Source organism: Trematomus bernacchii, unplaced genomic scaffold (assembly GCF_902827165.1).
Source record: "Trematomus bernacchii unplaced genomic scaffold, fTreBer1.1, whole genome shotgun sequence".
NCBI classification, from domain to species: Eukaryota; Metazoa; Chordata; class Actinopteri; order Perciformes; family Nototheniidae; genus Trematomus; species Trematomus bernacchii.
In genome coordinates this window covers 145,554-165,029 of record NW_022987905.1, presented here as the reverse complement: position 1 = coordinate 165,029, position 19,476 = coordinate 145,554, and the positions used below count along the sequence as shown (strand labels likewise).

At 39.1% G+C, this 19,476-nt stretch overlaps 1 protein-coding gene across 45 annotated transcripts in view; it reads left to right on the top strand.

Moving 5' to 3' along the window:
* Nucleotides 1-15,438, top strand: part of LOC117470176 (von Willebrand factor A domain-containing protein 5A-like) — a 71,489-nt gene extending 56,051 nt beyond the window's left edge. For 4 of the 45 annotated variants that reach the window (XM_034114789.1, XM_034114778.1, XM_034114781.1 and 1 more), the window contains 12 exons: nt 3,067-3,108; nt 6,209-6,250; nt 6,666-6,698; nt 7,290-7,325; nt 7,573-7,614; nt 10,721-10,762; nt 11,178-11,213; nt 11,854-11,889; nt 12,147-12,179; nt 13,112-13,293; nt 14,402-14,525; nt 14,612-15,438. In XM_034114789.1, the coding sequence (XP_033970680.1) occupies nt 3,067-3,108; nt 6,209-6,250; nt 6,666-6,698; nt 7,290-7,325; nt 7,573-7,614; nt 10,721-10,762; nt 11,178-11,213; nt 11,854-11,889; nt 12,147-12,179; nt 13,112-13,293; nt 14,402-14,525; nt 14,612-14,691 (728 nt within the window). In that variant the 3' untranslated portion in view covers nt 14,692-15,438. Of the gene's footprint in view, nt 1-30; nt 146-266; nt 426-904; nt 1,009-1,489; nt 1,711-1,988; nt 2,055-2,783; nt 2,820-3,066; nt 3,109-6,208; nt 6,251-6,665; nt 6,699-7,289; nt 7,326-7,572; nt 7,615-10,720; nt 10,763-11,177; nt 11,214-11,853; nt 11,890-12,146; nt 12,180-13,111; nt 13,294-14,401; nt 14,526-14,611 lie in introns of all 45 variants that reach the window. The other 41 variants (XM_034114793.1, XM_034114782.1, XM_034114815.1 and 38 more) reach the window with 39 other exon arrangements.
* The last annotated feature ends 4,038 nt before the right edge of the window (nt 15,439-19,476 follow it).

The following is a 19,476-nucleotide window of genomic DNA, read 5'->3' as shown; positions in this document are numbered from 1 at the left end:
TCCCATGTTCTAATGCTTTGTGTTGTGTAGGTGTTTCTCTTTCGGGATTGGTGGAGGGGCCAGCTCTGCTCTTATCAATGGGTTGGCCAAAGAAGGAGGAGGTCACGCTCAGTTCATCACAGGCACTGACAGGATGCAACCCAAAGTAAGACATCACAGTCATTATATACATTTGGACGGATGACATCATTACAAATGTATTTAAATAGATTTAGTAAGATCCAAGTGGCTGTCCCTAATTTTTTTTTATTACATTTTCTCATCAGGTGATGCAGTCGCTGCGTTTTGCTCTACAACCAACTGTGGTGGATATCTCAGTGAAGTGGGATTTGCCGAAGGGAGCCTCTGTCACTGTTCTCTCACCACCAATCACTTCACTTTTCCAGGGTCAAAGGTCACTGATTTATGCCCAGCTCACTGGACAGGTAAGTGCAGCCCCATCCCATCCTTTAGATTCTTATGAAGGACCAATAAAACTTCTCTAGACCAAATGTATTTCAAGAATATTCAGGGTGCAAATGTAATGTGCCCTAACAATACAAACTATGAGGTTGTTAAGAGTGAAAATGAATAACGACTGTATTAAGTCAATTCACAACACACATATATTGTATATATATATTGTGCTATACCTTACGATAATCCATGGGTTTGCTGCTCACTGGAGTGCTGTATATTAACTTTTAGTTCCATATGTCATTGCTCAGTAGTGTCACAGTGTAGACTTAGAGTGGTTGTAATTAAAAGTAATTTTGTGGCATTCTGGTGACTGTTTTTTTTTTTTTTTAAGAAATCTTTTAACACAGGCAGAATCAAAACAAACTGTAAATGTTGAAGCCAAACACAAATAATGTATGACTTTGAGTATTATTTGACCGTCACCAACACTGTGATGCTCTCTCAGAGTCCAGAGGCAGCAGAGGGCTCTGTGACGGTGAAGTACAGCCTGGCAGGGCATCCCTCTCAGAACAAGCTCCACTTCAGCCTCAAACCTGCAGAGGACTCTGGGTAAAACAGGCATTATTCAGACTTATTATTATTATCTGTGAATTTAGATTATAATATCTATGATGAATGTGAATGTTTAAGCCATTTTGCTAAAGTAGAAAACGAGGGATGTTGGAGCAGTTGCAATAATAAAAGCATCTCCTGAATTGGATAAATGACACTAATGATCTTTTTGTCCCCCAATTGATTTGTATGACTTGTCTTGGATCATGTAATTTGCCCCAATTAAGTACAGTATATAAAGATATTTATTACAGCATTGCGCCTTAAGAGCATGACATAACTACAATTAATTACTTAATATTTGCCCGACATTTGTATTGGAAGGACATTCTTTCCTTTGCTTTAGAGATGCCATTTTAAATCAACTGATTCTGATTGCAGATAATACATGAACCCTATGTTTAAGACCTGTATGTCTTTAGATAAACTTGCATGTGGGACTCATACTTGATCGATGTTTACTCTCTCCTATCCGCAGATTAACGGTGCACAGGTTGGCTGCTCGGACTCTGATTCGCTCCCTGGAGATGGAGGAGATGGAGTGCAGAGGACAGCCAGATGAAGGAGTGAAGAAGAAGGTGGTGGAGCTCAGCGTCCAATCAGGAGTGAGCAGTGCCTTCACTGCCTTCATTGCTGTCAAAAAAGGCAACGGAGAGACGATTCAAGGACCCCTGGTGCGCCGAAATGTTCCAACATCCAGTAAGAAACAAGGCTCTATTGAGGTGCTTCTGGAAAGTTTTGCATTTGGGGAGCACACTCAAAACATTCAAGAAAATTTAGGATAAATACTAGTTTGCTAGTTTGCTATTTTTTCTTAATCGTTCCCTTGACTTTTTGTGCTTTTACAGTAAATATATTTATTCCATGGTTTATTGAAAAGTGTTGCTTTTTGGAAATATTGTAAAATCAGCCAGTAATTGAAGTGACTTTTGCAAAAGACTAGGACTTACAGTATGTATGTTTTTTCCCCCCGGAAGTGCCAATGATGGCCATGTGTGGAGGTGGTGCATCTGGTGGTGGAATGATGGGTAGGCCTATTCCAAGTAAGTAACAAGTCACTTTCAACACACTGTGTTATTATAATTACAGTTATTAGGCAAGAGACCGGGGATTCATTTTTTTTTTTTACTGTGGAATGATAAGAAGGAACTGTTCAATGTCCAAAAAATCGAAAGGTAAGAAACCAAAGCCTCTTTTCATCCCACAGATTTTTGTATCTCAGTATTTACTGTGAACATTAGACACAAGACATTGTTTACATTCTTACTAGCTTCACATTGGAACTAGTCCCTATGGTCTATTGGAATACAGTAAATATCTAAAACATATATAGACAATTGTTGCTTCTGCAAACTTTGTGTCATTGTCCATTTATTCAAATGACATTTGCAAGAGACTCACCAAGCTCTTTTAACAACATTGTTTACATTCTTACTAGCTTTAGGACAAGGACACAACAACAGTGTAGGGGGGGGGATTACATTCCCATTTTAAGACAAAGTCAAATTCAATAATAAAATAAGAGTAATAACACTCATTAGATTATAAAACAAAGAGATAGAAACAGTCAATATGATCGCTTCAACACTTCAGATAACTAGGTTGACAGCTCATTACACCCAACCACCAAACAAATATATATATATATATTAAATATGTGAAATGTATATAGATAATTGTTGCTTCTGTAAGTCTTGTGTAATCAGACAATGACTTGAAAGACGTTGGCAAGAGACCAGGGATTCATTTTTTTTTTTACTGTGGAATGATAGGAATGGTGAGCTGTTCAATGCCCATGAGGAGAACAGGTAAGAAACCAAAGCCTCTTCTCATCACACATATTTTTGTATCTCAGTATTTACTGTGAACATTAGCCATAAGACATTGTTTACATTCTTACTAGCTTCACATTGGAACTAGTCCCTATGGTCTATTGGAATACAGTAAATATCTAAAACATAGATAATTGTTGCTTCTGCAAACTTTGTGTCATTGCCCATTTATTCAAATAATATTTGCAAGAGACTCAAATGTTGTTTTTGTTTTGCTATGGAGTGATGGAAGCAAGCCCAAGTGCACAAATGGTCAATGTGGGAGGTAAGTAACCTTTTACTTATCTCATAATGTACAGTGAATATTGCATTCCTCTTTTAACAACATTGTTTACATTCTTACTAGCTTACTAGGACACAACAACAGTGTAGGGGAGATTACATTCCCATTTTACAACAAAGTAAAATACAATAATAAAATAAGAGTAATAACACTCATTAGATTATAAAACAAAGAGACAAAAACAGTCAATAGGATCGCTTCAACACTTCAGATAACTAGGTTGACAGCTCAATACATCCAACCACCAAACATATATATATATATATATATATATATTAAATATGTGAAATGTATATAGATAATTGTTGCTTCTGTAAGTCTTATGTAATCAGACAATGACTTGAAAGACATTGGCAAGAGACCAGGGATTCTTTTTTTTTTTACTGTGGAATGATAGGAATACAGGACTGTTCAATGCCCATGAGGAGAAAAGAGGCCTGTACTACGAAGCTGGTTCAACCTAACCTGGATATGTTTGAGTTAGCCGGTTGGCCCAATCCAAAACATACGCGCTCTGGCTAAACTGTACTACGACGCTGGTTATCAAGTGGATCGCTCAAGCCAGCCGTGTCCTATCTAGTTAGGTGCGCGTTCACATGAAAGGGGTGGTATTTGGAGCATTCGACCAATCTCAAACACGGACAAGCGTACTGACAGCGCAGCGTCATACTTCCTGAATGAAAAGTGAACTTTAATATTAGTCAAATATGAAGAAGTTAAACTTTAAACATCCATGACTTAAACACTTTATCCAGGATAAAAGCCACATAGCTGCACCTGCAAGGTGAATACAGCTGGTAAAAGAAAAAGTGTTTGAATGCGTACATTAACAGGTTTATGAAATCACTGCCCCGTCCAATACACGAGTGGATCTGACTTTAATTACATTTGACTCGAGTGTTTCGTCAACTTAATGTGTTGCTTAAAATAATACTTCTGCATACAGTATGTGACACTGTGAGTGTTGCACGGCCAGATACGGCTCAAGAAGCTTCAAGGTTCAAGGTTCAAGGTTCTTTATTGTCAATCTGACATAGCTACAGAGTAATTATGCAGTTGAAAATCTTATGTCACAGGCTTCTCCAACAATGCAACATAATAACATAACATAATAATAATAAGAGCATGAGCAATACAAAAATAATAATAGTTATAAAAATGAAATAAAGTTATGATGTGGAATAGTGCAGTATGAGTCTATATACAAGTTATTGGAATGATATATATATATTAGGTATTAGATACATACTACTGAGTAGCAGTTGAATGTTTGAAGTTGTTTCAACAGTTCAATTTTTTAACAGTCTCACTGCCCGCGGGAAGAAACTGTCTCCGAATCTTCTTGTCCTTGCCAGGATGCTGCGGTAACGTCTGCCAGACGGCAACAGAAAGAACAGTTTGTGGCTGGGGTGATGGGGGTCTTTGATAATCCGTAGTGATTTCTTCCTGAGCCGCTGGGAGTAAAGGTCCTCCATGGATGGCAGCTCCGTCCTGGTGATGTGCTGTGCAGTTTTCACCACCCTCTGTAAAGCCTTACGATCGAGGTCGGTGCAGCTGCCGTACCAGGCCGTCATGCTGCCAGTGAGGATACTCTCTATCGTGCACCTGTAGAAGTTGCAGAGTATCCTGGGATCCATTTTGAACCTCCTCAACCTGCGGAGGAAGAAGAGCCGCTGTCGAGCTTTCTTGGTGATGGTGGTGGTGTGAAGAGACCATGTCAGGTCCTCAGTGATGTGGACCCCAAGGAACCTGAAGCTTTTGACTCTCTCCACCGTAGTCCCATTGATGGCGATGGGGGCGTGTCCCTCTCCCTGCTGCTTCCTGTAGTCCACAATCAGCTCCTTTGTTTTGCTGATGTTGAGATGGAGGTTGTTCTCCTGGCACCAAGATGTCAGGTTTTCGACCTCCTCTCTGTACGCCGTCTCGTCATCGTCTGTGATCTGGCCGATGACGGTCGTGTCATCAGCAAACTTCACGATGGTGTTGGATCTGTGTGTGGCCACGCAGTCGTGGGTGAACAGGGAGTAGAGGAGAGGGCTGAGCACGCAGCCTTGAGGGGCTCCGGTGTTGAGGATCAGGGTGGAGGATGTGATATTTCCCACCCGCACTGCCTGGGGTCTGCCCGTCAGGAAGTTCAGGATCCAGTCACAGAGGGCGCTGTTGAGCCCGAGGTCTCTGAGCTTGATGGCCAGCTTGGAGGGCACAATGGTGTTGAATGCTGAACTGTAGTCAATGAACAGCATTCTCACATATGTGTTCCTGTTCTTCGGGTCCAGGTGTGAGAGGGCAGTGTGGAGGGTGAGGGCTGACTCAAATAAGGAAATATATGATACATTATGATGTGATATGATATGAATGATAATGGGACACATCGACGTCTGCACTCACAGTGCCGCGGACTTAATGTTACTCTGATCCGGTTACTTATGTCATGGCAGATATTTAAGTAAGCTTTCTTAACGCTAATATTATAATAGTCAGATTGCTCTGAAGATGGGCGGGGATATTCTATTAATGTTCACGTTCACACAGTCAGTTGATTTTGGTCGGCCGTCTTTCCTTCAATGGCAGTTTTTCTGTATTTCCTCTATCCTGTAATATGAATTGATCGCTTTAAACTCCGCACACGGAGCTCTGATTGGTCAGCAGGCGGTGCTTTCACTGAGTTGATCTCTTAGCCTGCCACCTAACCTGCTCCGGAGCAGGTTTGCCGCTCAGCATAAGTTACCATGGAAATCTAGCCTGCTAAAAAGAGAACCAGCGTCGTAGGACCGGAAAGCCCGAGATTTCCCTGAAGTTAGCCGGCTAAGCGAAAATCCAGCTTCATAGTACAGGCCTCAGGTAAGAAACCAAAGCCTCTTCTTATCACACATATTTTTTTATCTCAGTATTTACTGTGAACATTAGACATTGTTTACATTTTTACTAGCTTCACATTGGAACTAGTCCCTCAGGTCTATTGGAATACAGTAAATATCTAAAACATATGGACAATTGTTGCTTCTGCAAACTTTGTGTAATTGCCCATTTATTCAAATGACATTTGCAAGAGACTCATTATTGTTTTTGTTTTTCTATGGAGTGATGGAAGCACAATCATGTAAATCAATGGAAAGCTGCGGAAGTAAGTAACCATTTACTTATCTCATAATGTACAGTGAATATTGCATTCCTCTTTTAACAACATTGTTTACATTCTTGCTAGCTTCAGGACTAGGACACAACAACAGTGTAGGGGGAGATTACATTCCCATTTTACAACAACGTAAAATACAATAATAAAATAAGAGTAATAACACTCATTAGATTATAAAACAAAGAGATAGAAACAGTCAATAGGATCGCTTCAACACTTCAGATAACTAGGTTGACAGCTCAATACATCCAACCACCAAACAAATATATATATATATATATTACATATGTGAAATGTATATAGATAATTGTTGCTTCTGTAAGTCTTGTGTAATCAGACAATGACTTGAAAGACATTGGCAAGAGACCGGGGATTCATTTTTTTTTTTACTGTGGAATGATAGGAAGGAACTGTTCAATGTCCAAAAAATCGAAAGGTAAGAAACCAAAGCCTCTTTTCATCCCACAGATTTTTGTATCTCAGTATTTACTGTGAACATTAGACACAAGACATTGTTTACATTCTTACTAGCTTCACATTGGAACTAGTCCCTATGGTCTATTGGAATACAGTAAATATCTAAAACATATATAGACAATTGTTGCTTCTGCAAACTTTGTGTCATTGTCCATTTATTCAAATGACATTTGCAAGAGACTCACCAAGCTCTTTTAACAACATTGTTTACATTCTTACTAGCTTTAGGACAAGGACACAACAACAGTGTAGGGGGATTACATTCCCATTTTAAGACAAAGTCAAATTCAATAATAAAATAAGAGTAATAACACTCATTAGATTATAAAACAAAGAGATAGAAACAGTCAATAGGATCGCTTCAACACTTCAGATAACTAGGTTGACAGCTCATTACACCCAACCACCAAACAAATATATATATATATTAAATATGTGAAATGTATATAGATAATTGTTGCTTCTGTAAGTCTTGTGTAATCAGACAATGACTTGAAAGACGTTGGCAAGAGACCAGGGATTCATTTTTTTTTTTACTGTGGAATGATAGGAATGGTGAGCTGTTCAATGCCCATGAGGAGAACAGGTAAGAAACCAAAGCCTCTTCTCATCACACATATTTTTGTATCTCAGTATTTACTGTGAACATTAGCCATAAGACATTGTTTACATTCTTACTAGCTTCACATTGGAACTAGTCCCTATGGTCTATTGGAATACAGTAAATATCTAAAACATAGATAATTGTTGCTTCTGCAAACTTTGTGTCATTGCCCATTTATTCAAATAATATTTGCAAGAGACTCAAATTTTGTTTTTGTTTTGCTATGGAGTGATGGAAGCAAGCCCAAGTGCACAAATGGTCAATGTGGGAGGTAAGTAACCTTTTACTTATCTCATAATGTACAGTGAATATTGCATTCCTCTTTTAACAACATTGTTTACATTCTTACTAGCTTACTAGGACACAACAACAGTGTAGGGGAGATTACATTCCCATTTTACAACAAAGTAAAATACAATAATAAAATAAGAGTAATAACACTCATTAGATTATAAAACAAAGAGACAAAAACAGTCAATAGGATCGCTTCAACACTTCAGATAACTAGGTTGACAGCTCAATACATCCAACCACCAAACATATATATATATATATATATATATATATATATTAAATATGTGAAATGTATATAGATAATTGTTGCTTCTGTAAGTCTTATGTAATCAGACAATGACTTGAAAGACATTGGCAAGAGACCAGGGATTCTTTTTTTTTTTACTGTGGAATGATAGGAATACAGGACTGTTCAATGCCCATGAGGAGAACAGAGGCCTGTACTACGAAGCTGGTTCAACCTAACCTGGATATGTTTGAGTTAGCCGGTTGGCCCAATCCAAAACATACGCGCTCTGGCTAAACTGTACTACGACGCTGGTTATCAAGTGGATCGCTCAAGCCAGCCGTGTCCTATCTAGTTAGGTGCGCATTCACATGAAAGGGGTGGTATTTGGAGCATTCGACCAATCTCAAACACGGACAAGCGTACTGACAGCGCAGCGTCATACTTCCTGAATGAAAAGTGAACTTTAATATTAGTCAAATATGAAGAAGTTAAACTTTAAACATCCATGACTTAAACACTTTATCCAGGATAAAAGCCACATAGCTGCACCTGCAAGGTGAATACAGCTGGTAAAAGAAAAAGTGTTTGAATGCGTACATTAACAGGTTTATGAAATCACTGCCCCGTCCAAGACACGAGTGGATCTGACTTTAATTACATTTGACTCGAGTGTTTCGTCAACTTAATGTGTTGCTTAAAATAATACTTCTGCATACAGTATGTGACACTGTGAGTGTTGCACGGCCAGATACGGCTCAAGAAGCTTCAAGGTTCAAGGTTCAAGGTTCTTTATTGTCAATCTGACATAGCTACAGAGTAATTATGCAGTTGAAAATCTTATGTCACAGGCTTCTCCAACAATGCAACATAATAACATAACATAATAATAATAAGAGCATGAGCAATACAAAAATAATAATAGTTATAAAAATGAAATAAAGTTATGATGTGGAATAGTGCAGTATGAGTCTATATACAAGTTATTGGAATGATATATATATATTAGGTATTAGATACATACTACTGAGTAGCAGTTGAATGTTTGAAGTTGTTTCAACAGTTCAATTTTTTAACAGTCTCACTGCCCGCGGGAAGAAACTGTCTCCGAATCTTCTTGTCCTTGCCAGGATGCTGCGGTAACGTCTGCCAGACGGCAACAGAAAGAACAGTTTGTGGCTGGGGTGATGGGGGTCTTTGATAATCCGTAGTGATTTCTTCCTGAGCCGCTGGGAGTAAAGGTCCTCCATGGATGGCAGCTCCGTCCTGGTGATGTGCTGTGCAGTTTTCACCACCCTCTGTAAAGCCTTACGATCGAGGTCGGTGCAGCTGCCGTACCAGGCCGTCATGCTGCCAGTCAGGATACTCTCTATCGTGCACCTGTAGAAGTTGCAGAGTATCCTGGAATCCATTTTGAACCTCCTCAACCTGCGGAGGAAGAAGAGCCGCTGTCGAGCTTTCTTGGTGATGGTGGTGGTGTGAAGAGACCATGTCAGGTCCTCAGTGATGTGGACCCCAAGGAACCTGAAGCTTTTGACTCTCTCCACCGTAGTCCCATTGATGGCGATGGGGGCGTGTCCCTCTCCCTGCTGCTTCCTGTAGTCCACAATCAGCTCCTTTGTTTTGCTGATGTTGAGATGGAGGTTGTTCTCCTGGCACCAAGATGTCAGGTTTTCGACCTCCTCTCTGTACGCCGTCTCGTCATCGTCTGTGATCTGGCCGATGACGGTCGTGTCATCAGCAAACTTCACGATGGTGTTGGAGCTGTGTGTGGCCACGCAGTCGTGGGTGAACAGGGAGTAGAGGAGAGGGCTGAGCACGCAGCCTTGAGGGGCACCGGTGTTGAGGATCAGGGTGGAGGATGTGATATTTCCCACCCGCACTGCCTGGGGTCTGCCCGTCAGGAAGTTCAGGATCCAGTCACAGAGGGCGCTGTTGAGCCCGAGGTCTCTGAGCTTGATGGCCAGCTTGGAGGGCACAATGGTGTTGAATGCTGAACTGTAGTCAATGAACAGCATTCTCACATATGTGTTCCTGTTCTTCGGGTCCAGGTGTGAGAGGGCAGTGTGGAGGGTGAGGGCTGACTCAAATAAGGAAATATATGATACATTATGATGTGATATGATATGAATGATAATGGGACACATCGACGTCTGCACTCACAGTGCCGCGGACTTAATGTTACTCTGATCCGGTTACTTATGTCATGGCAGATATTTAAGTAAGCTTTCTTAACGCTAATATTATAATAGTCAGATTGCTCTGAAGATGGGCGGGGATATTCTATTAATGTTCACGTTCACACAGTCAGTTGATTTTGGTCGGCCGTCTTTCCTTCAATGGCAGTTTTTCTGTATTTCCTCTATCCTGTAATATGAATTGATCGCTTTAAACTCCGCACACGGAGCTCTGATTGGTCAGCAGGCGGTGCTTTCACTGAGTTGATCTCTTAGCCTGCCACCTAACCTGCTCCGGAGCAGGTTTGCCGCTCAGCATAAGTTACCATGGAAATCTAGCCTGCTAAAAAGAGAACCAGCGTCGTAGGACCGGAAAGCCCGAGATTTCCCTGAAGTTAGCCGGCTAAGCGAAAATCCAGCTTCATAGTACAGGCCTCAGGTAAGAAACCAAAGCCTCTTCTTATCACACATATTTTTTTATCTCAGTATTTACTGTGAACATTAGACATTGTTTACATTTTTACTAGCTTCACATTGGAACTAGTCCCTCAGGTCTATTGGAATACAGTAAATATCTAAAACATATGGACAATTGTTGCTTCTGCAAACTTTGTGTAATTGCCCATTTATTCAAATGACATTTGCAAGAGACTCATTATTGTTTTTGTTTTTCTATGGAGTGATAGAAGCACAATCATGTAAATCAATGGAAAGCTGCGGAAGTAAGTAACCTTTTACTTATCTCATAATGTACAGTGAATATTGCATTCCTCTTTTAACAACATTGTTTACATTCTTGCTAGCTTCAGGACTAGGACACAACAACAGTGTAGGGGGAGATTACATTCCCATTTTACAACAACGTAAAATACAATAATAAAATAAGAGAAATAACACTCATTAGATTATAAAACAAAGAGATAGAAACAGTCAATAGGATCGCTTCAACACTTCAGATAACTAGGTTGACAGCTCAATACACCCAACCACCAAACAAATATATATATATATATATTACATATGTGAAATGTATATAGATAATTGTTGCTTCTGTAAGTCTTGTGTAATCAGACAATGACTTGAAAGACATTGGCAAGAGACCGGGGATTCATTTTTTTTTTTACTGTGGAATGATAGGAAGGAAGAACTGTTCAATGTCCAAAAAATCGAAAGGTAAGAAACCAAAGCCTCTTTTCATCCCACAGATTTTTGTATCTCAGTATTTACTGTGAACATTAGACACAAGACATTGTTTACATTCTTACTAGCTTCACATTGGAACTAGTCCCTATGGTCTATTGGAATACAGTAAATATCTAAAACATATATAGATAATTGTTGCTTCTGCAAACTTTGTGTAATTGCCAGTTTATTCAAATGACATTTGCAAGAGACTCAAATGTTGTTTTTGTTTTGCTATGGAATGATGGAAGCAAGCCTAAGCGCAGCAATGGTAAATTCTTACTAGCTTACTAGGACACAACAACAGTGTAGGGGGGGATTACATTCCCATTTTACAACAACGTAAAATAAAATAATAAAATAAGAGAAATAACACTCATTAGATTATAAAACAAAGAGACAAAAACAGTCAATAGGATCGCTTCAACACTTCAGATAACTAGGTTGACAGCTCAATACATCCAACCACCAAAAACAACATATTAAATATATATATATTAAATATGTGAAATGTGAAATGTATATAGATAATTGTTGCTTCTGTAAGTCTTGTGTAATCAGACAATGACTTGAAAGACAAGAGACCGGGGCTACATTTTGTTTTTTTGTTTTTTTTACTGTGGAATGATAGGAATGAAGACACTTTTAACGGCCATGAGGAGAACAGGTAAGAAACCAAAGCCTCTTCTCATCACACAGATTTTTGTATCTCAGTATTTACTGTGAACATTAGCCATAAGACATTGTTTACATTCTTACTAGCTTCACATTGGAACTAGTCCCTATGGTCTATTGGAATACAGTACATATCTAAAACATATGGATAATTGTTGCTTCTGCAAACTTTGTGTCATTGCCAGTTTATTTAAATGACATTTGCAAGAGACTCATTATTGTTTTTGTTCTTCTATGGGGTGATGGAAGTAAGCTCATGTGTACGAAGGCCCACATCGAAAGGTAAGAAACCAAAGCCTCTTCTCATCACACAGATTTTTGTATCTCAGTATTTACTGTGAACATTAGACACAAGACATTGTTTACATTCTTACTAGCTTCACATTGGAACTAGTCCCTATGGTCTATTGGAATACAGTAAATATCTAAAACATATATAGACAATTGTTGCTTCTGCAAACTTTGTGTCATTGTCCATTTATTCAAATGACATTTGCAAGAGACTCACCAAGCTCTTTTAACAACATTGTTTACATTCTTACTAGCTTTAGGACAAGGACACAACAACAGTGTAGGGGGGGGATTACATTCCCATTTTAAGACAAAGTCAAATACAATAATAAGATACAATAAGAGAAATAACACTCATTAGATTATAAAAATAAAAGAGACAAAAACAGTCAATAGGGGGCGATGGTGGCGAAGTGGATAGGGACTTGGCTTGGCAACTGGAAGGTCAACAGTTCAAGTCCCCGGCAAGACCAAGTGCTACCTAGGTGTCCCTGAGCAAGGCACTGCTCCCCGGGCGCCGTTCATAATGGAAGCCCACTGCTCCTAACACTAGGATGGGTCAAATGCAGAGAAACCATTTTGTTACATAGTAAGTAGGCCTACTGTGTAATGACAATAAAAGTAAAAAATAAATAAATAGGATCGCTTCAACACTTCAGATAACTAGGTTGACAGCTCAATACATCCAACCACCAAAAACACACATATAGCCACGCATATTTATTATTCCACATAATCCCACTCTTCTTTAGAGATGATTGTTTTCCATTTCATCTTGTGCTACCTTTTGATTTTTTTTGTGGCTATCATTTTTTCCGAAATAATATGTCTTTGGTTTAAGTATATACTTGTGGCCAAATATTATACTTTCATGGTATTTCATTACATTTCTAAGCTAATTCTTGTGTCTTTTGAACATGAAGGTGTCGTCCAACGTGAGTCATTAAACTGTTCCCTGGACATTGAGCCCCAGCAGCCTCCCAGAGACCCTCTGCTGCAGCTGGTCTCCCTGCAGAAGGCGTCCGGCTGCTGGGAGCTGGATCCAGCTCTGGCTGCTGCTGTGGGAAAGACCAGCGAGGAGGTGGAAAACACAAAACCTGCATCGGTGGGTTACTTGCTCATCTAGTTCTTTCATTTTGTTTAAACCAGGAGTGTCCAAACAGTTTTCACTGAGGGCCACATACAGAAAAACATACAAAGGGCGGGGCCCCTCACTAGACGTATACTGCCTCATAGGTTAAGTTATAATTCAGCAAAATCAATCATGCTTTCTACTTGAATATGATTTAAGAAACCTCACAGCTCTCCAGAGGGTTTCAGTTATCCTGTTGCAGCTCATCCCTTAAAACAGACACCTCAGATTGCTTAAGGGGAAATATGAAGGGTCTATTTATAGCTTGTTATGGAAATCAAACTAAGATTCTAAGCTCTAATTGATTGAATGTATTTGAAAAGTGGGCTTATTAACACGTGAAAACTACTGTGTAATATAGGCTCACATATATATTTAAGAAGTGCAATATAAGACAAGCACGAGTTTCAGGTGGGGGCCATATACCATTATACTTTAAGAATTTGCTGAAGGCCAATTAGATATGGAAAACGGGCCGCATTTGGCCCCCGGGCCGCAGTTTGGACACCCCTGGTTTAAACTGAAATGTGTGAGATTATTATTTAATCGTGGCAAGAATCAAGAGCTCACTAAATACTTAAGCACTCCAACAATTCAAATGTATGTCCATGTTGCCATTGGAAAGATGATCTAATGTGTTAAGAGGAACTCTTGATGAGTGAGTTCCAAATAGCATTATACATAAAGAGGAATGGTGTTATTAAAATGATGGAAACACATTTAACATAATTACATCTGGTTACTGCTCAAGGCTGTGACTGCTGCTTTTTAACTATTGTATCGTCTTGTAACTGTTAAAAATGAAAATATTGAACTTAAAAAACTAATTGCTGCAACAATCAAGAGTTTACTAAATAATGAAGCACTCAAACGAGAGAAAATATGAAACAATATTGGATTATTAAACAAATAGGGAGCAATTAGGCATAGATTATAATTTAAAGTGAGGTTTTGGTGACATTACTGCTGTGTTCTGAAGATGAGAGATGAAATGACCAAGGAAATTCAGTATTATTTTGGGACATTTTTTCTCGCCTGTTGGTTCTAATCCATGTTTTATTGTTTTTTTGTGGTAAATTAGGAGAACAAGGAAGTGTGGGCCACCATTCTGGCTCTGATCTGGCTTCATGGTTTCAAGATGGATGCTCAGAAGGAGTGGGAGCTTCTGGCTATGAAGGCTGTGTCATGGCTCCGTGCTCCGAACGGTAATAAGCAGAACAATGATCGATGTTCTGTTGTTTTTAACAGTTTGTTCTCCTCTGGTGATGACTGGTTCTGTGTTTGTTTTCAGCTCCATGTGTGGCGGAGTGTGTGGAGGCTGGAAACACTCTGCTGGGTTGTAAGGTGCAGAAAGATGCCCTGGGAATCTGAGGTTTTCATTAAAGCAACTTCTCCTTCAGGATTGTTGCACAGAAGCATTTAAACTCTTTACTGCAATGTTTACTTCATCAAAATTGCACTATCCACATTTACATTTGCAACTGTTTTATTACTTCCTGCTACTTTATGTAAAACATGTTTTTTTAAGTAACTATATGAATATTAGTGAAATATAATATCTAGTGAAAATGAAGCCTGAACCTCTGGTTAAATATTTGTTAATCACAAAATAATCTCCATCTGTTAAGTGTGCAAAGTGACAACAAATATGCCAATAAATTCCTTGCTGCAAACTCTTTAAAAGTTCAAATTGTGTGGGAACATGTTAAAGAAAAAAAAAAAATAATAAATGTGTTGACATTTGTTTAAACTTCAAATTATTTTTAAATAGCATTTGTGTCATGTGACCCTGTGGTCCCCAATCCATACCAGATATCATTACTACACTGGACGAATAAGACGTACCATCTTTTAATTGGATAAAAGTCCAGCTTCTATTTTGATATGAATATTTTTAAGAAAGAATCAGCAGATTAAACAGTGTTTTTGTTGATAAAGCTTCTAGGTCATGTGACAATATGACTCCAAAATGACTTCAGAATTGTTTTACTACACTATACAAGTAGGGGTTTTTTATTTGGACATTAAGAAAATTCCGCAGTTCTTTCTAATTTCTTTTTAAAAGTTTCCACATCATGTGACCCAATGACTACAAATTAAATCAACATTATAAAACTACACTGAACAAGTATGACATATCTCTCTTTATTGGAACTGAGTGCACCATGTATTTTATATAAATATTCTTAGGAAGGATTTGCATTTTTATTAGAGAAACTTTTATATTTATCAACAGCTTCCATATCACGGGGTGTTCACCTTCTACTTGTTATGAACATTGTTATGAATATGAAGCAGTTTCTTTATTGATATTTGTTTATTATCTTCTTTTTCAAATTTCGATTTTCTAAATCAATGCAGCATTGTATTCGACTAGACTGTACATGTAGGACACATCTCTTTATTAAAATGTAGTCCATCCTCTATTTCATATAAACAACTATTTATAAATAAAAAACATCCTGGATGTCAAAAGATTAAATATGTACTGAATAAAACAATTTTATTTTAAATTATAAAAAGCTTACATATTGTGACTTTACGACTCCAAATCAATTCAGAATTGTTCTGCTCTACTAATCCAATGTATAATTTATTGATATTGTGGAGTATGGTGGGTTTATTAGCTGGCAGTTTATTGATTAATATTAACATACATTCTATCATATGTTAGAGTAAAAACATGTATCATTAGGAAAATGGGGATTTATTCATGAAGTTAATTGCAAAAACAAGTCATTTTTGATGTGTGTGTCAAGAAGTAAAGAAGAGATTGTTGCCCATAGCGGAGCTGGTTTGTTTGCAGAGGGGTTTAATTTAATTCTCACAGATATAAAAGGGCCTATGAGCTTTAGCTTGCATTGAGCATAAGGCATGTGCCATCAGCTCACACTCTGACAAAGGCTCAGACGTGTGGCTTGTTACTAAAGCTCACGGAGACAGATTTGGGCCTGTGGGGGACTTGTTACTATTCCAGACACTGCATGCAACAGTGATATCCGCTGTCACACACCAACGTCAACCCGGGCTCCTCTAATTAACAGCATCAAAATCATCCTCTTAACTATTCAGGTTATGAATTATTTGGATGTTGGTCATCCTCAAAGTGAGATTTGCACGGTGCACTTTATTGTGTTTGGAGTTTTACATGTTTCCAATGTGGATAAACATCCAACGTCACCATACATAGTGTTGGCATGCCTGTTTGCGTCAACGATGCAGTGTCATTTACAGAAGCCCGTTATAGCCAATCTTATCCGAACCTTTGGCAGACCTCCAACCAACACTTTCTAAACTGGTTTCCAGGGCAACCCCCAACCAGAAGGACCAATTAGAATTGACAAAGGTTCTCTGAGCACTAAACTGCCCGGAGATTAGTGTATAAGAAGACACATCCTCAAAACAAACACAACAAATCAAAGGAGGACGCTCTGATGTCTGTGCGTGCGTGCGTGCGTGCGGGCGTGCGTGCGTGCGTGCGTGCGTGCGGGCGTGCGTGCGGGCGTGCGTGCGTGCGGGCGTGCGGGCGTGCGTGCGTGCGTGCGGCAATGAAAAAGAGGCATGCACCTGTGGGCTCAGTTGTGTCTGCTTTGGTCTGTGCATTAGGGGGAAGGATTTAATTAAACCTGCAATCTGTCCTTCCCTCCCCGTGTTTCTCTCTGTGTTAGACTCTGTGTGTGTTGTCAGAGCCACTGGCAGGAAACTAGATCAATAACAAACAGTTTAGAGTGGCCAATGTTTCTCTTTTTCTTTATAGGTCATCAATGGAGCACTGAGGCCTCTGAGCTGCACATGAATCACATACTGTGGGATTGATCCAGAAGCCTTTGTACTTCAATGGGGGATCAGCTTTATAGAGTAACAGGCACCTATGATTCCATGTGTTTGTTGGTTATTGTGAGGATATGTGTGTCAGTGCCAGTTTCTCTGGGAGCAAAAAATGTGTGTCAAAATAAGTGACCTTTACTGAAATACCTTCAAGCACGCTCCTGAGGTGCAGGCAGGGTTTTATTCACCCAACAGTCGTACTCCTCTACAAAGCGCACCCACTTAATATTTGGTCATAACAGGCAAGCACTGGGAAGAACATGACGGGCGCTATTCCCTTGAACGCGACCAACGATATTTGCGGAGCACTCAAACAAGATACCTCAGGTACAATGGCAAGTGGAAGCATTAAAAACCACTTTACACATTTTCACTTGCTTCAAATACGTAACCATGCAAATCTTAAAGTAAATGATGTTACCCATGAGCAAACATTGTCCGAGTCAGAATAACTCTTGTTCTTCCCAGTCGGTCACTATTGTGTGAATGTAGCATTATATGGAAGTGTATGTAAGTTGCTTTGGATAAAAGCGTGAGCTAAATAACCTTCAATTAACGTTATTCAATTACTGTTAGGACTGTGACAGACACAAACACACACACACCAACCCCTCATGGACTGCAAATGCAAATTAATAAGGATTAATTGATTTTTGCTATTTTAAATATCCATTCATTTACACATAAACAAAGTCTATACATTGTGTGCCTTTACCCGAAAACTTTTGTAACTTTGCAAATTCAAACAATTAAAACCTTCTATTTTTGTTTTTTCATACTGTGTTTGTCAACGCTTTTGTTTATTTCTTTTCTATTTTAAACAGCACAGAGAGAAGCCTGCAACATGTAATTGTACACGACTATATTTTCAATAAAGATCTTCTGTTTCTTATAATGTCACAGAGAAACAGCTAACCATCTAACTATAGCAAGAGTGCTATATCATATGAAAGCTAGCTGGTATGACAACAGCTAGCTTTAGCTGTAAATATAAAAGTAAATGGTCCTATGTCTCCTAGCGTTTATCTTGGTAATCAATTTCCACATAATTGAATGAAGCAGTATCCAAATCTAAATCATGATGTAGAAAACAAATCCCACATACATTTAGCTGCCATCTCAATTTATTGTAATGGTTTCATGTAATCTCATGGGGTCAAGCCATGCCACATATAATTCATGTTTCTTTGTATTTAATCAAATAATAATTCGTTTTTTTTATTTCAATGTACCGAAAACCAAAGATGAACAGATATATAACAAGAAAAACGTAGTATATTAATCCGTGAGTTATGAATATTGTTGTTGTTTTTTGTAGCAAAAAAAACTACAAATCTTATGTAACTAATTTTGCTTTCCTTATAATTTCGTGAAGATTATCCAAAGGCTTTTTAAGGATGTGGTGTGGGTTTACTGTACGCAAATTCTATTTTAGTTAAAATACTCAGTTTGAAAAGGCTTAAAATGAAGAAGATACAACCTTATATGTCACAGTGTGCTTTTAACCCAACGTCTCCTGCTTACGTTTCTGCTTTCCTCCCATGTCAGCACCTCAAATTAGATTTTCAAATGTTGTTTTTGTAGTTGTCTTCAGCCACTGAGGGATTATGTACTTAACCTGTGTCGAGGCAATTGTGGCGCTGCAGTCGGTGCTAATGATCCGAGTCGAGAGCTCATCTTGCCCCTGATCATGGCCTTTGAACTTTTCCAGCGCCCCCTCACCTCACCCTTCCACCTTATTAATATCAATGTATGATGCCTTTCTCCTTTGATCTGTTTAGTCTGTCTTTTCCGCTTTGTCAAAGTGAATTCTGCCATTTATTTTTAACCTGACTTTCCCTGTCAGCTGTCTTTTAATCCCCTGGTCTTAGAGAGTTAAGGCGTAGCCCTCACCATGGTAACACCATCTCCCATTTTTACACACATACACGCACATTTACTTGAGGTCTCTCATCTCATAATTCTGTCCTACCCTGCGTTCTACGGCTGTACCCTCCCCCTATATATGCACTCCCTCTCCTCTCTTACTCTTCCCTCCTTCTCTCACACACACAAACTCAACCTCTCCTGCTCTGGCAGCTGGTCTCCTGCTAATGCTGCACCATCCACTGACTGCGAGATGTTCACCCCAGCTTGTAAAGGATCTGCAGGGGAACCGAGGTAAGGCTTTAACACCCGAGCAAAAACACAGCAGAGATGTTATACTGCTGCTGCTGTTGGCTGCTGTCCACATGTAACTGTACGCCAAATGAATGATGGGAAGAGCGTGTGTGTGTGTGCTGATTTGTGTGAGAACTCTCCAGCTGGAGTAGGGAGCCTGTGTGAGTT